The following is a 21,789-nucleotide window of genomic DNA, read 5'->3' on the forward strand; positions in this document are numbered from 1 at the left end:
GCCCAGTTTGAATTAAAGAAACGTACTAAGAAACATGTCTGGTATGGCGCTTGTGATACAGTTTCACATACCTACTGCATCTGATTGTGTATAAATTTATTTTCAAACTCTAAACAGTTTTGAGTTTGAAGATTACACCAGATTGTCACACCTTGTCAGAGGCTTTTTCGATGTGTAGATAAACAAAAAGCGTGGAAAATAGTTTACTTAGTTGATGGGAGATAATTTGGAAAGAAGGAATCAGTCGTCTATTAAGTCGTTAGAAAGGAGAACGCATTGGATGTTGGGAATAGGTGAATGTGTTGCTATGTGTTGATGGAATCGTTGGGTGAGGATAGTCTCAAGAATTTTGGTGAAACCAGGACGAACCGGAAGGACGAGTGGGATGAGATCTGAAGGAGAGGCGCTTTGTTCGTATATAGAATCGCATAATGAGAAACCATAGACATCGTGGACCATAATCTTAGTGGAAGTAGAAAAGTAAATGTAACAATTGGGACCATGAAAACAAACCAACGCTCAAAATGAAACTGCTGGACGTGCGCTTCTTCAAATGCCGTTATTAACACTGGAGATACTTCCCACAAAAGACGCTGGAAGATATTACGCCAGGAATGACATCATTTTACTGCAGCGTCCGGATGCCTCCGCGACAGCCCCTCCAGGACTGCGAAGAAGATGTGCAGCGTTAATCATGCAGCTGGGCCAACCGAGTGGTCCGCGGAAGACAAACGGCCACGCGGGACTTGTAGCTTCAAATTCGCTCCCGATTTACGGCACAGACAATTTATTTAAGAAAAGGAAACCTTCCAATTAAGCTGCGCTGCGTCTCACGGCCGGATTTCGCGGTAAACGAACAAAGGAACTGGTGCGGAATATTCAATGGAAAGCGCTTTCGGCAGGGGAAGCCTCTACAGAGGACAGGAAACAGCGTGCTGAGCAATTTACGAACTATGAAGACAGTAGAAAGGTAATTAACTGCAGTCGCTAAGAGCGGTATTTACTTTGCAACAAATGTATTTTGCAATACTCCATGTGTGGGTGCTAAGCCTTAAATATAAAATTCTTGTGTCACAGTGTTAGTTGCCGTACTCCTCCGAAACGGCTCGATCGATTCTGATGAAATTTTACATGTATATTCGATAGGTCTGAGAATCGGTCTTAATCTATTTATCATACCCCTAAGTGATAAAGGTGGTCCACCCCCAAAAAAAATTTCTTATTTTTTTGGATGGAACTTTTTATTTTTATTTTTTTATGATTTGGCATTAAAAAGTACACACAACTCTAAATTTTCAACCTTCTACCACCAACCAAATTTAATAATTTTCAACCCCGGTCGGTAACTCATCAATTATCACTTGATCAACGGCTCAATCGATTTTCATGAAATTTTACATGTATATTCGGCACGTCTGAGAATCGGTCGTAATCTATTTTTCATACCTCTAGGTGATAAGGGTGATCCACCTCAAAAAAAAATTTCTTATTTTCTGGTTAGAAGTTTTTATTTTTTTATGATGTGACATTAAAAAATACACACAACCCTAAATTTTCACCCTTCTACAACCAACCCCTATTTTTTAATAGCGATTTTAAAATTTAATAATGTTCAACCCAGGTCGATGACTGATAAATTATCATTTTATCAGTTATCCCCGCCAGGTGTCTACCGATGATAGGCTTTCACGATTCAATAGATAGTTAATGGCAGAAAACGTACCAAAAGCAATGATTCGAATATCCCTCTTTGAATCAACGTAACTAGACCGAGAAGTTTAACTAGGTAGCACGCGTCATTCGCCAAACCGACATTTAGGCCTAGCGCACACGCATCGATTTTTATCGTACTATCAAATTCTTTTAGTGGACAAAGAAGTTCCTATGCACTCCTTTGTTCCTCTAAAAGAATTTAATCGTGCAATACTTTTACATACGATAAAAATCGATGCTTGTGCGCTTGGCCTTATTCATAATGCTGGCGAACACGTTTCGTCACGAAATTGCCGCTATATTTGTATGTTCAAGGACGAGCCGTGTATCGGCTGCAATTCTTAAATACGCGCGATCTACCGCAGAAACGCTAGAACTAATAATGGCCGATACTGTCGGACTTCCCCCTAGGCCTTTTCTCACTCCCTACACAGTTTTCGGCCATTATTATTGTTTCTGTCACGAGCTCCCGCCAACAACGGCTATCGTGTTACACGTATACATTGTGTTACACGTATACATTATTCTCATAGACTTGAGATAATTTATATGGGAAAACGTTTGCTGGGTCAGCAATAACATATAAAGATTTTCAGAAGCGGAACGAAGTTCGCCGGGTATAGCTTGTTGTAATATAGAGATTGCAGAAAGAAACCTCATAAAGAAGTCAGAGGGCGGCATAGGACGCTAGGGATTAGAAAACCGATCTGTTACAACCAACTGATACCAGTATTTCAGTTCTGAATAACCTTTATTTTTCGGTATTTATCCGGTCTCGGTTATAACAGGTTTTATTTTTATTTTTTACTAATAACTGAATAAAAAATGAGATATCAGTTAGCCATAGCAGTAGCGCTAAAATTTTTCGTTTTTAAATAAACATTTTTTAAAAACTAAGTAATTTTTACTCGTGAAAAGTGAATTGGTTTAAAATATTGCGTTAAAATAATGTGGAAAGTGATCAGTGCTATTTTAATAACAACGCCAACAGAAACGAGCACCAAACACAGGCGTCAGAATTGGTGCAGGACTGCTGAGGCAATAACGTCGCTGTTGCCGTGTGTCGTGGCGTAAGGCACGCGTGTACGTGCAGTGTATGACTTGCCCCCACCTGGTCCACACGGCAGTTCCTCGCTGTAGTCGCCGGACATCCAATATATTGTACAATGGTACCAACCCTAACCTGGAAATATTTTTACCAAGTGACGTAGCAATGAAGTACAATTCTTCATTTGCTTTAAAAAATTGAAGTTCTGTCTGCCAGTTATATGAAACAATAAAAGAGGAAGGAAATTATGGTAACAGTAATAAAAGACTTAGCAACATTTTATTCATGGCACACAATACAACGTAGCTGATCTGCCGCCTGTGTCTACGTAATATGCTATTATCCCCTTGTATCACTTGAAAACGGACAAATTAGTACCAAAAACAGAGTTCTTCAACCACAGTGTTCACCTTTTACGACTGACTATTCGTACTGCAGAAACAATGGTATGATTCCCGATTACAACATGATTTTAGAGCACAGTTTTAGAAATTTAGAATCAATACGAGAATAATGATAATTTTTTAATACTATTCAACCACTTACTACCTCTCGAGAATAGCAGCAAGCAGTGGATTGGCTAAGTTTCATTTGCTGCTTAATTTAATAGTTTGATTCTATGTATCTCGAAACTGAGAGAGTAGAAATTTTTCATTTTTTGTTCGATTTCTAAGTACAGGAAATATCAGGAATAAAAAACCGAAAATCAGTTATTTTGAGCGGTTTAACAATGAGGTTAAATTGGCGAAAAAAAATTATATAACCGACGACCATTTGTTTCAGCGATAGCCGCCATCACGACGTACACCGAATCGAGCAAAGTTTGCCAGATAACCGAAGGTAGGAAACGCGCCATTGTGGAGGTACTGCCAATCTTACCAGAAATCAACACAATTTAGCTGTAATAAACGCGACTTTATGTCAAGTTTGTAGTGATGCTAGAAATGTCAAGCATTTACCGCAGGAATAGATATTTAAGAAAACAAAAGAACCCGCCCATATGCAGTAGCCGCGCACGTTACCCGCATCTCCAAGGATTCAAAGAAGCGCGACGGCCTTGGAAAGAAACCGCCGGGCGAATTAATGGCGAGGGCCCGTGTGCCAGGCCAGCATGGATTGAATGTTTAGGCGGTTTCCCACTTCCCACAATGTGAATGCTGGGCTGGTACCCTCATCCTGCATTATTTACATAATTCGCAAATATTTCAAAAACTCTCTCACACTTTCACATGGACTAACACTAGTTGTAGACAGATGACAGAACACAACTCTGTCTTGGAGGGAAGTGGGTGGGGACAGGAAATGAATCCAGTCACCTGCTACTCACATTGCCACATACAAATTAACATGCCATCCCATGAAGATGCGGAATGAGTGTAGGAAGAAGAAAAATACTTAAGGAAACAAAGATAGACGAAAAAGTAATTTCTGTTTTACTTTTCATGAGCATCTTAGTATACAGTTACTGATATTGTATGTTTGTTGTGATATTCACTGTAACTTTCTGTACATTAGAAAAAATTAAAAAAAAACTGGCCTACACGTTTCATTATTAAAAACAGTGGAGTTTACAGTACACCCCCGCACGTCGACAACTTCAGCGCAGTGCTGTTTCTGTAGTGCATTTTATTGCCTTAAAAAATTAATTGAATTGCTGTTCTTCTAGTGTAGCTAGAGTCGTCTTCTACTAACACTACAGTTGGTAGTTTTGGTACCATACATAAATGACTAAAAAAATGGTAGGATCAGTGGTAGCATTGATAGCATTAGTGGGGTAAGAAACATAAATGAACATGTAAGAGAGAAACTGGGAGCTGACGTCATCTCTTCATTTTTTGTTTGTTACCATACATCATTCAGTATTAGTCCAATGCCTATTTTATATCCTTACCACATATCATTCAGTTTAGTTCATTGTGTACTTCATAACCTTACAGTAAGGTTACCCCTTAACTTCTGGATTGTTATGTAACCAAAGCAATTACTTTTCATGCAGCAACAGTCTACATGCACAAACATAACATTTCTATTATTAATGATAAATACGAAAGTTGTTTATGAATAAGAGAAACATGTTTTATGTAAGTTGGATGAAGTATTGAAGCTATGTTTGAAAATTTTTGTTTTTCAGTTCTTTTATTATACCTTTTTGTTGAGGGAATTGTGTATTTTGGTACTGTATGTCAAATTTCTATTGTTGTCTTTAGTTTTACTACAACATCCCTCTGTTCCACGTTACAACTAAACAATTTTCAAATGAAACCTGAATTACACAATCACAATTTCAATTTTGCTGTAAAAACTGTTCATTTGTAAGTAACAGACAGGAGAGTAACTATGCAGAACAAAATTGTTCCATAGGTTACCCAGCCATTTATAAATCCTCGAAAAGTTTCTAGATTGTTCACCGCTTCCGGTCTTTTGGGGGAAAGACACTAATTGCATGCAAGTGATCATTATGGAGTAACGCCCGACAGGTATGCAACATACCTAACGCACAGGTAATGTGGGAATGACCTTTACTGATCAAAGCTACTATGAAAACTACAGTAGTCTGCAGTAGCTTATGGCAGTCAAACAATTCTAAGTGTAGTTGATTTAATAGCTGCGCTTTATTTACTCAGTAAACATCACAGAAAAGATCTTACCCACTGATATGATTTTAAAGTTTACCTGGCATTAACTATTCAGGTTCAACAATTTATTTGATCTACTTTAACCAATAACTGTCCTCTTTAGCCTAACAGGTAATAGCTGGGTACATTAGGTTAAGTGTGCACACTTTTGTGTGCGGTTGGGTGATAGGCAGCAGCTTTATGCTTGCAGCTGCACAAAGATGCATTTCCGACCTGTGGTTAGTTGATACATTTTGCTCGATTCGGCGTCCCCTACCCTGCTCTAAACTTATTACCAGCGTTCTCTTTATACCCTGTGTAACGACAGAACTACGAAGGATGCTCAATAAGTGATGCAACATTTTTTCTCTGCCAGTTTCGGTAGTTGTGGAACATTGTGAAATATTCCCGCTTCAGCCCATATAGTTTTATGAAGTTCCGACGGGTGGCGGCGCTATAAGTAGCCTTCAAAATGGCCTATGTAGCGGAGGTGCACTATGTGATCAAAAGTATCTGGACACCTGGCTGAAAATGACTTACAAGTTCGTAGCGCCCTCCATCGGTAAGGCTGGAATTCAATATGGTCTTGGCCCATCCTTAGCCTTGATGACAGCTTCCACTCTCGCATACATACGTTGAATCAGGTGCTGGCAGATTTCTTGGGGAATTGCAGCCCATTCTTCACGGAGCGCTGCACTGAGAAGTATCGATGTCGGTCGGTACGGCCTGGCACGAAGTCGGAGTTCCAAAACATCCCTAAGGTGTTCTATAGGATTCGGGTGAGAACTCTGTGCAGGCCAGTCCATTACAGGGATGTCATTGTCGTGTAACCACTCCGCCACAGACCGTGCATTACGAACAAATGCTCGGTCGTATAGAAAGATGCAATCGTCATCCCCGAATTGCTCTTCAACAGTGGGAAGCAAGAACGTGCTTAAGACATCAATGTAGGCTTGTGCTGTGATAGTGCCACACAAAACAACAAGGGGTGCAAGCCCCCTCCATGAAAAACACGACCACACCATAGCAGCACCGCCTCCGAATTTTACTGTTGCCACTACACACGCCGGCAGATGAGGTTCACCGGAAATTTTGCCCTACCCACACCCTGCCGTCAGATCGCCACATTGTATACCGTGAATCGTCACTCCATACAACCTTTTTCCGCTGTTCAGTCGTACAATGTTTACGCTCCTTACACCGAGCGAGGCGTCGTTTGGCATTTACCGCCGTGATGTGTGGCTTATGAGCAGCCGCTCGACCGTGAAATCCAAGTTTTCTCACCTCCCGCGTAACTGTCATAGTACTTGCAGTGGATCCTGAAGCAGATTGGAATTCCTGTGTGAAGGTCTGGATAGATGTGTGCCCATTACACATTACGACCCTCTTCAACTGTCGGCGGTGTCTGTCAGTCAACAGATCAGGTTTTTGTGCTGTACGTGTCCTTTCACATATCCACATCACTATCACATCGGAAACAGTGGACCTAGGGATGTTTAGGAGTGTAGAAATCTCGCGTACAGACGTATGACATAAGTGACGCCCAATCACCTGACCACGTTCGAAGTCCGTGAGTTCCGCGGAGCGCCCCATTCTGCTCTCTCACGATGTCTAATGACTAGTGGGGTACCTGATATGGAGTACCTGGCAGTACGTGAGATCAAATATGAAAAACGTATGTTCTTGGGGGTGTCCGGATACTTTTGATCACATAGTGTATGTTCCAAGTAGAGAGCTGTCATTGAGGGTTGTTTTTTTTTCGGATACTCATAGGCGCTTGTAGAATATCTACGTAGACCCGGCAGTGAACAAAAGCACGATGAGTCTTTGAGCGAAACATATGTCATCATCGCAACAAAGTCGCGCAAAACTGTTCGATCTCCCGCGTGCCAGCCGGCCGCACACAGCTGTGATTCCAGCAGAGTTGGAACGTGCGCACTCACTCATTCGAGGTGATCGACGGATTACAATCAAACACCGTGCTGCACAACTGGACGTCTCAACAACTCAAGGCCTCACACAAGTCTGACCACCCGAGAGGAACTCACATAACTTCATTGGATAGTTCTTTCTCTTGCATCCTACAGCCCGAATCTCACACCTTCCAACTTCCATCTGTTTGGCTCAATGCAGGATGCATTTCGCGAGACGAAGTATGCGGATGATGCAGCAACTCACTGGCTCCGATATCGACCAGTAGAGTGGTACCATGTGGCGTAAGACGGCCGCATTAGTCGGAGACTGTGCTGACAAATAGGGCTTTGTGGCCAAAAGAGTGGAGAATAATATGATGCATTACAACACAAAATAAAAAAAAGTGTTGCATTACTTATTGAATGCTCTTCATATTATACATTCTCCAAAAGAAGCCAGTTATTCCAGCGTGAAGATACGAACTTATGTTGACCATAGCGTACAGCTAGCACCTAATAATCATGCAGCTCTAGCACAATGTCAAAAGCTTACAATTAGGCACATCATCAAATCTTAGCTATTGGTGTTTCTTTATTTGGGCGTTACTTTTATTCAGAAACAAACTATACTATGGTAGTTGTCGAATTGTTGAGTGTTGTATCCGTTAGCTAATGTCAGTTCAACTTATCTACCTCACATTTGCTCTCGTTGAAGTAAATACTGGTAATAAAATGAATTTAATTCTGTCAACAGGTGCAATAATAATAATAATAATAATAATAATAATAATAATAATAATGATATTTATATACAAGATACGATCTTGTGTAACTGATGTTAAACTTTAAGTCTGAGAAAAACGCAAAGTATTGTGAAAAAAATGTGGACTCCGTGATATCAAAACTAAGCAGTCGTTTCACTCAACAATAACTAACAGCCATAGTCATTTGGTAACTAACACGACGTGACCACCAAACTCGATTACCACTCACATATTGTCGCAATAAAAGGATACCCGACAAAGTAGCGGCGCAGCAGCGCCTCCTCGTCGGTGGTGGCAGGAGGAAGAACCAGACGGACGCCAGCGAACACATCAGGCAGCGGCTGCAACACAAGACAGATGACAGGCGAGCTTAGACTAAATCACATTTTGTAATAGGCCAGCGCTTGCTGTATGGTTGCGAACCATTGCACCACAGAACGTAAGTTCGTAGGCTTTCAAAGACGGTGTCATTCTGAACAAAATAATTTTGGATATTGGTGCAGTTGAACAGTTAAATGCCCTCACCACAACAAGTCAATCGAAACTTCGGCATTTTAGTTGCTTCAGTAGCTTATAATGACGCGGCCAAATACCCAAAATTATATTATTCAAAATATTGTCGGTCTATAGTAAAGTAAAACTGATGGTAAACTTCTTAGCTTTACATGAAAGCGATGAAGTTGATCATTACTATCACAGAGTTACAAAAATTATCGGTATCACCACTCCTAACAAAGTTGTAGCTAATCTTTTTGCATTTATGACCTTAGAGGATTGTTGCTTTATATAAGAGACAATTAGACGATTTTGAAATTTTTTTCTTCGCTGAAAGAATATGAGTCGATCGTCCAGTTTCTTAAAATTATTTTTTACGTTTCGTTCAGGCAGTTGATGTTGAACTCGACAGTATTTGCTAAAATTACCATCACAAATAACAATTTCATTTATTGAGATTCGAGCTCGTTTTTGTATAGTTTTTAGATACATAATAGGACTTTGCACCTTGTGTACTGATAGCTTAGACAATGAAAGTTCATTCCGTGACACCAACGATGTGTAGAGATTTAGCAGTTTATGCAAAATAAACCACACTGTATTCCACGAGAACCCTTCGTTATTTTATGTACCGGGTGATCAAAAAGTCAGTATAAATTTGAAAACTTAATAAACCACAGAATAATGTAGATAGAGAGGTAAAAATTGATACACATGCTTGGAATAACATGAGGTTTTATTAGAACCACCCCATATTGCTAGACGCGTGAAAGATCTCTTGCGCGCGTCGTTTGGTGATGATCGTGTGCTCAGCCGCCACTTTCGTCATGCTTGGCCTCCCAGGTCCCCAGATCTCAGTCCGTGCGATTATTGGCTTTGGGGTCACCTGAAGTCGCAAGTGTATCGTGACCGACCGACATGTCTAGGGATGCTGAAAGACAACATCCGACGCCAATGCCTCACCATAACTCCGGACATGCTTTACAGTGCTGTTCACAACATTATTCCTCGACTACAGCTATTTTTGAGGAATTATGGTGGATATATTGAGCATTTCCTGTAAAGAACATCATCTTTGCTTTGTCTTACTTTGTTATGCTAATTATTGCTATTCTGATCAGATGAAGCGCCATCTGCCGGACATTTTTTTAACTTTTGTATTTTTTTGGTTCTAATAAAACCCCATGTCATTCCAAGCATGTGTGTCAATTTGTACCTCTCTTTCTACATTATTCCATGATTTATTCAGTTTTCAAATTTATACTGACTTTTTGATCACCCTGTAGCTAAACACTTCTGATAAAAACGATGATGCAGCCACAGCGGGAAACGATACCATTGCGAGAACCCGACCAGTTACAATACGACTACTGCAAAACAGTGGTTGAAATCAAGATCTATACTGTGGGTCTACCTTCGAGCATGGGTGTGAGTTTTAAATGTGCCTTGACTGTGTGTGTACTATTTAGAAACTCACTTAAAACTCAACACATATTCCTGTTTAATGCATGTTGAAAGTAAGTTGAACGTACATTAAATAGGAATATGTGCTACGTGTAACAACAGATACTGTTACATTCGACCCAAATTAGGTACCTGTATAGCATAGAAATAAAAGCCAAAGTTAATTTTAAAATCTTAAAAGTAATATTTAGGTACGTTTGTAGTGACCAGGGACAGACGACGATTCCATGTAATGCGGAATAGTCTTTACCACTAAGTCAGTAAACTTTAATTCGGCAACCATGTGCTCTCTCACTCTGATAAGTTAAAAACATGAGTTAATGTACTACACTGAAATATAGGGCGTTTCACGTACTTTGCGTGCGCCGTGCGTCGTTGCATGGGAATCAAAGCCGTGGATGGAGGCTCCGATCGTCGCATACACTGTGACCCTTTTTTTCGGTCTCTAGACGGCGGTATATTGGCTTCAGTCAAACGAAGCGGGTTAGGAGCGGCCTTAGAAGGAAGTCGGAAAACGCCGTTGGACCACTGAGCACTTCAGTTGTCCCCCACATGACTACCCCTGCTGGTTAGCCCACCCTGCCGTCACAGTAGGGTAGCGCAATAGCCTACATCCAGGCGAGCCTAAAAGTGATAAATCCTCGCTGGGTAGCAAGAGTACATCGTGAGATTCGTCACCTCGTTCTTCGCCAGCAACAATAGAGGTCATCTTCAGCAGGAATCAGAATACATCACCCACGCAGTCCGAAGTTCGCACTTAGCCACCAGTTTGGAATCAACTGCCTGCAGCAAACAGCCCACGAGGATAGAAACTGCTGCAGCCCTCAGTACAAAGATGTCGGTAATGGGTTAAGTCTGGGCGGGTGTTTCATTCTGGAAGGGAATGTTTTGTTATGGGAATTTGTTCTCAGCTAGGATAGATTCGTATACATCTCTAAGCTAAACTCAACACATACTTTAGGTGTTGCAATAAACCAGCGTTGGGTTACATTGCACTAACTTATTTCTGTAGCAGTTCCATAATCCAACCAGATACGGTAGCAAAATCGGTAGCACAGCAAACCACAGTACATCAGCATCAAATTCTTGCGTCAATAACATCGGCACAATCTCGAACAGAAATCTTACAGAGTAACGGTAGTTCGTCGACTGACAAATACACTGTTACTCGACGTGAGTACTGCAACCGTCTATTGAAATCTGTGCCTGATGGACAGATTGATACTGAAATGTTCTTTTTGTAATGAATCACGGCTGAACTTCTTGCCAATGTGTCTATGACAATATTAGGTGTTTCCCGACGACAGGAGCTATTCAATTAATACTGGCACGGCCGCACTAGCGATGGTCTTGCTTTGCAATGCATGAAATGATCATGGGTTTTTTCGTTACTTGTTAATTCGGTGAAAACTGGTTGCAGTACATGTGAGACGTGTCGAAGTAGCAAACATTCTATATCCCGGTCGAGCTCTAGTTTTTTGTCTGTTTTTCTGAGAACATGCTAAGCAGCTGGCCTATATAATCGATATCCGACTGCTGCAGAGGTGGAGCAGTTGGAGAGCGGTGTTGAAGAGTGGGGCTGGGACAGAGTGGAGAGCACGAGCTGGGTGTGGCTGTCTGCGAGTAGCTGTGGTCAAGAGAGGACACACCGATCTGAGCAGTACTCTGTCGCTGGCCGCTGACACACGCAGCAAGGAAAGCAGTGGACCCTGCAGCTGGTGGTGAGGCGGTCAGCGCGGGGACAGGACCTGTATCAGTCAGTTGCTGCTCGACTATTCTGTATCACCGTGCGTGGAATGGCAAGGCATCAGCGAGGACAGGCGAACGTGCAGCTGATATTCGACTACGTGCTAAGACAGCCGGAACGTGAATCTGGGAAATCGCGAACATAATGAAAGTGTGTTACAGTTCTGCTCAATACAGGTAAAATCTCACTGCCCTACTGTAATTTGATACACTATATTAAATTTGGCTGTCTTATTCATTCGGAGAGAAACACTAACGTCTGAAGTTTTCAGAAATACACCGGTCAGATGTGTGGGTACTGCTTAAGAATTGAACTGCTTTTAATTTCAGACATTAAAAAAAGTTTTTCATCATTACGGTTCGCAGAACTCCTGAAGATATACGTTGACTGTGGATATTGTATCAAAGACACATTCCCTTTGACTGTTCAGAGATGTCACTAAACCCGCCCAACCATGCATGAGCAGCGCTTGTTAGACGGAAGGGGTACAACAGCAGATCAGTTCCAGTCATTCCACGAGCAAGGAGGTATACGGCTCGTGTTGTCTGTAGTTCGACCATGCCTATACGGTAACTACCGCGGTTCTACCGCGTCCGCATGGTTCCTTTGTGCCGGGAAGGGCTCTCGACAAAGGAAGTGTCCAGACGTCTCGGAGTGAACCAAAGCGATGTTGTTCGGACATGTAGGAGATACAGTGAGACAGGAACTGTCGATGGCGTGCCTCAGCAGGCCACAGAAGAGCTACTAGTGCAGTGGATGACCGCTACCTAGGGATTATAGCTCCGAGGAACCCTGACAGCATCGCCACCAAGTTGAATAATGCTTTTCGTGCAGCCACAGGACGTCTTGTTACGACTCAAACTGTGCGCATAGGCTGCATGATGAGCAACTTTGCTCCCGACGTCCATGGCGAGGCCCATTTTTGCAACCACGATACCGTCCAGCGCGGTATACATGGGCCCAACAACATGCTCAATGGACCGCTCAGGATTGGCATCACGTTCTCTTCACCGATGAGTGTCGCATATGCTTTCAACCAGACAATCGCCGGAGACGTGTTTGGAGGCAACCCGGACAGGCTGAACGCCTTAGACACACTGTCCAGCGAGTGCAGCAAGATGGAGGTTCCCTGCTGGATTGGGGTGGCATTATGTGAGGCCGATGTACGACGCTGGTGGTCATGGACGGCGCCGTAACGGCTGTACGATACATGAATGCCATCCTCTGACCGATAGTGCAACCATATCGGCTGCATATTGGCGAGGCATTCGTCTTCATGGACGACAATTCGCGCCCCCATCGTGCACATCTTGTGAATGACCTCCTTCAGGATAACGACATCGCTCGATTACAGTGGCCAGCATGTTCTCCAGACATGAACCCTATCGAACATGCCTGGGATAGATTGAAAAGGGTTGTTTATGGACGACGTGACCCACCAACCACACTGAGGGTTGAGGAGTGGGACAATCTGGACCAACACTACCTTGATGAACTTCTGGATAGTACGCCACGACGAATACAGGCATGCATCAATGCAAGAGGACGTGTTACTGGGTATTACAGGTACCAGTGTGTACAGCAATCTGGACCACCACCTCTGATGGTCTCGCTGTATAGTGGTACAACATGCAAAGTATCGTTTTTATGAGCAATAAAAAGGGCGAAAATGATGTTTATGTTGATCTCTATTCCAATTTCCTGTACAGGTTCCGGAGGTCTCGGAACCGAGGTGATGTGTTTATTAGGTTAAAGTTAAATGGTGAGTGTACATTTTATATACTTTTTAAATGGGTATATACGATTGCTAATCACAAGAAAAGCTTTATAAATTTTCTGCCTCATTGCAAGACTAACGCGTTTAGAGCGTAGTTGCTTAAACGTCAGTGTGATCAGTAAAGACCTGGTAACGCAGTTAACGGCATACGAAGTTTATATTTTTTAAAGTTGTAATTTTTATCAACTGGTGTTCTACATAAATCTGAAAAGAGAATTTACTTGCGTAGACAATATTTTCGAGAACTAATCTTTTTAGTAAGAATTAACAAATACAACGAGGTACAACTGTGCAGCATTGAATGATTCTTGTTTCGGCTGCTATTGTCAGATAATTGTTTTTTTAAAAGTTCTTCGAAACATTCAGTAAACCTCCAGCACGTTCCACTTCCCTAATCCCGTGTTTTCTCATTGTTCAATACTGGTCACGTGCTGGTCAGAAATTACGTATTATGTGGGAAAAATCGGTCCAACAATTTGTGTTACCCAAATTGTACACCACACTCTCGTTTTTACGTATTTCAAAAGCGAGGATTTTCATATCTCTGTCGTCCATTTTTCTGCAGCTTCACGTACGCTGATGAAAACAGTCATGCTCCAACACAAAAAGAAAGAAAATTTCAGATCGTCCTCTCCATCAAATATCGATATTACTTCGAAATAACATCGATATATATTGTCGAACTCAGATATACAATATTAAATATCGAACGCGATATTTTTATTGTCTATCTTTTCTTGATTCATAGGCACTGTAGTTCTTATCAGCAGATTTCTTGCCCATTCCAATTACTACTAATCTTTGCAATCCGACAGTAAGAGCCTTACAAAATAGTTCACATGGCTCTCAGCACTATGGGACTAACATCAGTCCCATAGAACTTAGAACTACTTAAACCTAACTAACCTAAGGACATCACACACATCCATGCCCGAGGCAGGATTCAAACCTGCGAACGTAGCAGTCACGCGGTTCCGGACTGAAGCGCCTAGAACCGCTTGGCCACCGTGGCCGGCTAAGTGCCTTACAGTGGAGTTAATTTAATTGCAGTACTGCAAATCAGCACCATATTTGAACATGAATCTATCTATACTGCATATTCATTAAAATTTGTTGCTTTCGTGTGTAAGTCCTATCATTGCAAATGACACGTACAGCGTGCAAAATACACAAATTTTGTGAGAGTACTGTATGCGAATGGTGGAAATTATTACCCCTAGCTCCCAACTGTGGGATTCTCTCAACCCCAGATTGCATGGATCAAGAAAAGATAGACGCACTATAAAAGTAACGTTCACTCGGCACAGGTCACGCGCATCATTGATATGGTATTTAAGGGAAAATGGTCTCTGTTGTCTAGTCGTCATTTCACACCTATTTCTCATAAATTGCTCATAATCACTGTATATTCCAAGCCTATTCTGTTTCGTCCGAAAGAGTGACTTTCTTAGTAAATTTGGTTGTCTCAGATAACGAAACAGTCTTATAGGAGAACATATTAAAGAGTAGTTTTAATGTCTATCGGTGATCATTTTTCTTTTCGTTAGTTAGCTTTTTGGAAATAAGTAATTTCATAGTATATTCTGTGGTGTCTAGGAAAGCTCCGTACTCGGTTCGCTAGGCAAACAATTCAAACAAATCGTATTAATGAGTTTTAGTATAAAAAAATAAATGACAATACTTAACGTTGACAATTACACAGAAGTGTCGCAAGCAAAGGGCGACATATAAAATAATCAATCTTCTTCAGTATAGACAAACACAAGTCTGTGCTACATAGCTACAAGCGAAGTAACTAGAGTCCACACTGCTGTACAAGTGCCTAATCTTGAAGCTGCCATTCGACTGCGGCGTCACCAGTCGGTCGCGGCGTTTGTGTCCTCTTCACATAGGGGCCACTGCTACCGCGTTGGCCGGCCGGTGTGGACGAGCGATTCTAGGCGCTTCAGTCTGGAACCGCGCGGCCGCTACGGTCGCAGGTTCGAATCCTGCCTTGGGCATGGATGTGTGTGATGTCCTTAGGTTAGTTAGGTTTAAGTAGTTCTAAGTTCTAGGGGACTGATGATCTGAGATGTTAAGTCTGCGTTGTCGTCCTGGAGAGGGTTCGGCCAGTGCGATTGGCTGACGTCTTTTCATAGGCATCTTTCCTCTGTCGTTCCCGACTGACGTGCCGGTGCTGGACTTTACACCGTAACACATTGTCTCTTACTGGTTAATGTCGGATATGATAAAGTATTTCTCAATTTTTAAGTGTTGGTTAATCATTTCTGTGACTTCGATCATTTTTTTTTAAATCTTGTAATTACTGAAAGTGCCGACCGATATATCGAAATATCAATATTTTTGTCTCGGTAATGACGACGTCTCATAGAAACATCGATAAGATATACATCACTATTTTTAAAAATTTGTCCATCCCTATCAAAAACTGCAGTAGCTAGTTGCAGTACTGACGTCACGCACCGGTACCGCAATTGGTTAGTCGATGAACTAAAGTCACTTTGTAAGGTTTCAGTTTCAGTTTACACACAGCTCTGTTAGCAGAAGTTGCTAACAAACGTCTGAAGTGCTAAATGACACAACGATTTTTCTCTATTTCCTTGTGAGGCCGCACCCAATTCGTCTAGTTAAAACCGAAAGCCCACTAGCCAGAGTCCGAGCGAAGGGGCGCACAGTATGCGGAGATCGGAGCCTGCCTCCTCGGCTTTCGTTTCCGCGTTACGACGGACATAGCGTCGCGTCATACGTAACACTTTTATGTTCCGCGTTCTGGTCCTAGGCAGACCAATCGGGTCCGACCGACCGCCGTGTCATCCTCTGCCAATGCTATCATCTGAGGCGGTATGGGGGGCCATGTAATCACAGCACACAGCTCGTCCGGTCGTCGTCCGGTTTCTCGACCTCAACACCAGTACTAATCGGTCGAGTAGCTTCTCAGTAGGCCTTATAGCACTGTCCTCTCACCAAGAAAAAAACTAAGGCAGTACACGGAATCGAACCCGCATCCCTGCGTGGCATTCAGCCGTGCTGATCACTTAGGTACACGGAGAGACGAAACTCTAAGTGCTGCATAAAATATTATGTCAGATGTCAAGATTCATTTCAGTGTAGAACAAGAAGTCTTTGCTATTGTACACACCGCAGTACTCTAATAACTGACTGAATTGTGTATAAAAAAGGCCAATAAAAAATTAATATCCTTATTTTCAGTGGTGTCCCAGGAGAGCTCAAAAATGGAAATCTAGCATAGTGGCAGCTAACAACTTTTGTTTTCGAGAAACTTGGACTTAAGACGCGTTTCTCAACGTTGTACCGCAAATTGGAGACAGAAAACGATACAATGAAGATAAGAAAAGCTGAAACAACCCACACTTCTGGGAAATTCTTCGTGGATTAATTGTTGAATGCGTTGTAGACAACCAGTAACTGGCAAACGCGGAATTAAAAAAAAAATAAGGTTCAAATCGCTGTAATTACTATGGGACTTAACATCTGAGGTCATCAGTCCCCTAGAACTTAGAACTACTTAAGCCTAACTAACTTAAGAACATCACAGACATCCATGACCGAGGCAGGATTCGAACCTGCGACCGTAGCAGTCGCGCAGTTCCAGACTGAAGTACCTAGAACTGCTCGGCCACCGTGGCCGGCCGCGGAATAAAACTGAGTACTGCTATGGACGGGGCAGTAAGAAGAGGGTGACAGGGGCGGGGGCAGAGCTACTGAAAGAAACAGAAACTTGTCGAAAGAAAACTATTATTAAAGCAAGTAACCCCCCCCCCATCCACTACTGATTACAAAATCGAACTCCACTTTAAGAAATGTTAGTTCCTCTCGTATTTCAATATTCTTGACGTCATATGTTATGGACTTTGGAGTCTTACAATGATATCAGGTACATTCAATGAAATATGTGGATAATGTTTGCAAAATATGTTGTGAATAGAGTTAGTAGCAGAGTAGTAATAAATTAAAACGTCATGCCAGACGCTTAAATAATGCTGCATGAAAAGCTAAAGTACAGCAAATGATAATTTTTTCCCTTTCATTACTTTGTAGGATGTGAAAGTAGAAAAAATGTCGAAAAAGTTTGAAATTATGCCTAAGTTTTTTGGAGGACACCAAGTGATGATATTCTCAACTACCAGATGAATATACTATGGGTAATTTGCGCACAGTGAGCTCCAATGCCTCAAGACATATTCACAGTTTCTAACTGTAATACCTGCCTTACTCTATTAAAGCTTTAATGTAAAACTTACCTCTTAATGAGTGGATTCTAAAAGCATTTTAAATTTTTAAGTTCCGCTGATAACTATACGTAACAATGAAAATGAAATATTTTTTGCTCCTAGAAACCGTTATATATGCAACCTGTAACTAGTTCTGTGAAGCGTGTACCGTGTTAGCTGTTACGCTTTAGTTACATTCAGTTAACAAGCGCCGCCGCGCTTGCTAACTGAATGGAACAAAAGCGTAACACTCAGGACAGAGGAGTTTGATAGGCCTCTACAGAGAGCTACTCAGTGGATCAGGTTAACCTGAGAGATACCCAGAATTTCTAACAGTGCTCTCCCTTCCGTTGTCCACAGACCCGCGATAGGGGGCGATGAGGAAATGTATGGGGCGGTCATTAAACGAAAGGTATCGAATGGGCATCGACACTGCGTGTTCCACTATACACTGACGTGGCAGAAGTCATGGGATATCGCGCTGGACCTCCTTTTGCCCGAAGCAGTGCAGCAGCTTGACGTGGCATGGACTCAATAAGTCAGTGGTAGTCCCCTGCAGAAATATTGAGTCATGCCGCCTCTACAGCCGTCCATGATTGCGAGTGTTGCTTGTGAAGGATTCTCTGCACGAACTGACCTCTCCATTACGTCTCATAAATGATCCAAGGGATTCATATCGAGCGATCTTGGTACGCAAATCATTCACTTGCATTGTCCAGAATGTTCTTCAAACCAAGCGCGAACGATTGTGATCCGATGACATGGTGAGTTGTCATCCATAAAAATTCCACCGTTGTTTGGGAACGACAAGTCCAAAGTGACTGCAAATCGTTTACAAGAAGCCGAACAACTATTTCCAATCCATGTTCGGTTCGGTTGGACCAGAGGACTCAGTCCATCCCATATCAATTAGAGTCGACACCATTGTGGAGCCACCGCCAGCTTGCACAGTACCTTGTTCACAAATTGGGTGCATAGATTCGTGGGGTCTGCGCCACACTCGAACACACTATCAGCTCTTTTTTTTTTTGTCAACAATCTACTGACTGGTTTGATGCGGCCCGCCACGAATTCCTTTCCTGTGCTAACCTCTTCATCTCAGAGTAGCACTTGCAACCTACGTCCTCAATTATTTGCTTGACGTATTCCAATCTCTGTCTTCCTCTACAGTTTTTTCCCTCTACAGCTCCCTCTAGTACCATGGAAGTCATTCCCTCATGTCTTAGCAGGTGTCCTATCATCCTGTCCCTTCTCCTTATCAGTGTTTTCCACATATTCCTTTCCTCTCCGATTCTGCGTAGAACCTCCTCATTCCTTATCTTATCAGTCCACCTAATTTTCAACATTCGTCTATAGCACCACATCTCAAATGCTTCGATTCTCTTCTGTTCCGGTTTTCCCACAGTCCATGTTTCACTACCATACAATGCTGTACTCCAGATGTACATACTCAGAAATTTCTTCCTCAAATTAAGGCCGGTATTTGATATTAGTAGACTTCTCTTGGCCAGAAATGCCTTTTTTACCATAGCGAGTCTGCTTTTGATGTCCTCCTTGCTCCGTCCGTCATTGGTTATTTTACTGCCTAGGTAGCAGAATTCCTTAACTTCATTGACTTCAGCTCTTACCAACTGGAATCGGGACTCATCTGACCAGGCCACGATTTTCCAGTCGTCTACGGTGCAACCGATACGGTCACGAGCCCACGAGAGGCGCTGCAGGCGATGTCGTGCTGTTAGGAAGTGCACTCGCGGCGGTCGTCGGCTCCCGTAGCCTATTAACGCCAAATTTCGCCGCACTGTCCTAACAAATACGTTCGTTATACGCCCCACACTGATTTCTGCCATTATTTCAAGCAGTGTTGCTCGTCTGTTAGCATTGACAACTCTACGGGAAAACCGCTGCTTTCAGTCGTTGAGTCATGATCGTGGCCCACTGCGCTGTTCTTCGTGAGAGGTAATGTCTGAAATGTGGTATTCTCGGCACCCTCTTGACACTGTGAATTTGGCATTATTGAATTCCCTAACGGTTTTCGAAATAGAATATCCAATGCATCTAGCTTCTACTACCATTCCGCGTTCAAAGTCTGTTAATTCCCGTCCGGCGTCCAAACTCGCGTCGGAAACCTTTTCACATGAATCACCTGAGGACAAATGACAGCTCTGCCAACGCACTGCCTTTTTACGTGTACGCGAAACTACCGCCATCTGTAAATGCGCATATCGCTATCCCATGACCTGTTGTCACGTCAGTGTACTTAACGTGTCATGTAGTTAGCACGTACTTCAAAGTTTACACTAGATTCGGGGATTATTCTTGCATATGGGCTTTACCTGAGATTATTAATATATCTGTAACTGAAAAATATATTTTTAAGATACCTCAAAACGGAGATCCAAAGTATTCTATCTACATCTACACGGATACTCTGCAAATCACATTTAAGTGCCTGGCAAAGGGTTCATCGAACCACCTTCACAATTCTCTATTATTCCAATCTCGTATTGTGGTATCGATAGTAACGATGCCACATAGTTTCAAAGGTTGGCACTACCACGAGACACCGACGGCAGCGCCCTCTAGCTGGTGCTTTGCAGCTCAACGAGCTCCGCGACTGCTTCAGCCCATTTCATCAGGTGCGGACAGCCAGGACACTTCGCTTCAACTTCGCACCACCTTGCAAGTTATGTAATATGTTTGCATATCTTTATCCACTAGTAAAGGTGCTTAAACCGTATTTGCAGTACCGAGAGATTAGTACCTGTTCCTGTTCCTGTTCCTTACCCACGCGCCGCCTCCCAGGCGGGATAAAAAACGTATAGCGCGCGGAAAGAATGAACACCTATATCTTTCCGTACGAGCTCTGATTTCCCTTATTTTATCGTGGTGATCGTTCCTCCCTATGTAGGTCGGTGTCAACAAAATATTTTCGCATTCGGAGGAGAAAGTTGGTGACTGGAATTTCGAGAGAAGATTCCGTCGCAACGAGAAACGCCTTTCTTTTAAAGATGTCCAGCTCAATTCCTGTATCATTTCTGTGACACTCTCTCCCATATTTCGCGATAATACAAAACGTGCTGCCTTTCTTTGAACTTTTTCGATGTACTCCGTCTGTCCTATCTGGTGAGGATCCGACACCGCGCAACAGTATTCTAAAACAGGACAGACAAGTGTAGTGTAGGCAATCTCCTTAGCAGGTCTGTTACATTTTAAGTGTCCTCTCAATAAAACGCAGTCTTTGGTTAGCCTTCCCCACAACATTTTCCATGTGTTCCCTCCAATTTAAGTATTTAGTTGAATTTACGGTTTTTAGATTAGACTGATTTATCGTGTAACCGAAGTTCAACGAGTTCCTTTTAGCACTCATGAGGATGACCTCACACTTTTCGTTATTTAGGGTCAACTGCCACTTTTCGCACCATTCAGATATCTTTTCTAAATCGTTTTGCAGTTTGTTTTGACCTTCTGATGACTTTATTAGTCGATAAACGACAGCGTCATCTGCAAACAACCGAAGACAGCTGCTCAGATTGTCTCCCAAATCGTTTATATAGATAAGGAATAGCAAAGGGCCTAGAACACTACCTTGGGGAACGCCACAAATCACTTTTGTTTTAATCGATGACTTTCCGTCAATTACTACGAACTGTGACCTCCCTGACAGGAAATCACAAATCCATTCACATAACTGAGACGATATTCCATAAGCACGCAATTTCACTACAAGCCGCTTGTGCTTATCTCAACAACAAAACGGCTCGAAGAGATAGGAGATACTCGATAAATTGCCTACTGACCTTCTGAAGACATGAATGAGATAGTGTGAAATCAAACTCTGTGTACATCAAACATATTGGGCCATACGACTAAGATTATTTTTGTTGTTATGCTCGTAAAATATTTAGTGACGTTCCCTCAGTAATTTCTAAATGTTTCTGAGTTTATAATGATTTTTGGTAATGGAAAATAAGGCGACAATGTCCTAACATACGGAAAATACACAAAGAGTCTTATAAATCAC

At 42.3% G+C, this 21,789-nt stretch overlaps 1 protein-coding gene across 2 annotated transcripts in view; it reads right to left on the reverse strand.

Moving 5' to 3' along the window:
- Positions 1-21,789, reverse strand: part of LOC124605280 (DNA ligase 3) — a 640,740-nt gene that overhangs the window by 85,626 nt on the left and 533,325 nt on the right. For both annotated transcript variants that reach the window (XM_047136859.1, XM_047136858.1), the window contains exon 21: positions 8,306-8,394. In XM_047136859.1, coding sequence (XP_046992815.1) covers positions 8,306-8,394 — 89 coding nt within the window. The remainder of the gene's footprint in view (positions 1-8,305; positions 8,395-21,789) is intronic.

This window comes from Schistocerca americana, chromosome 3, assembly GCF_021461395.2.
Source record: "Schistocerca americana isolate TAMUIC-IGC-003095 chromosome 3, iqSchAmer2.1, whole genome shotgun sequence".
Classification (NCBI taxonomy): domain Eukaryota; kingdom Metazoa; phylum Arthropoda; class Insecta; order Orthoptera; family Acrididae; genus Schistocerca; species Schistocerca americana.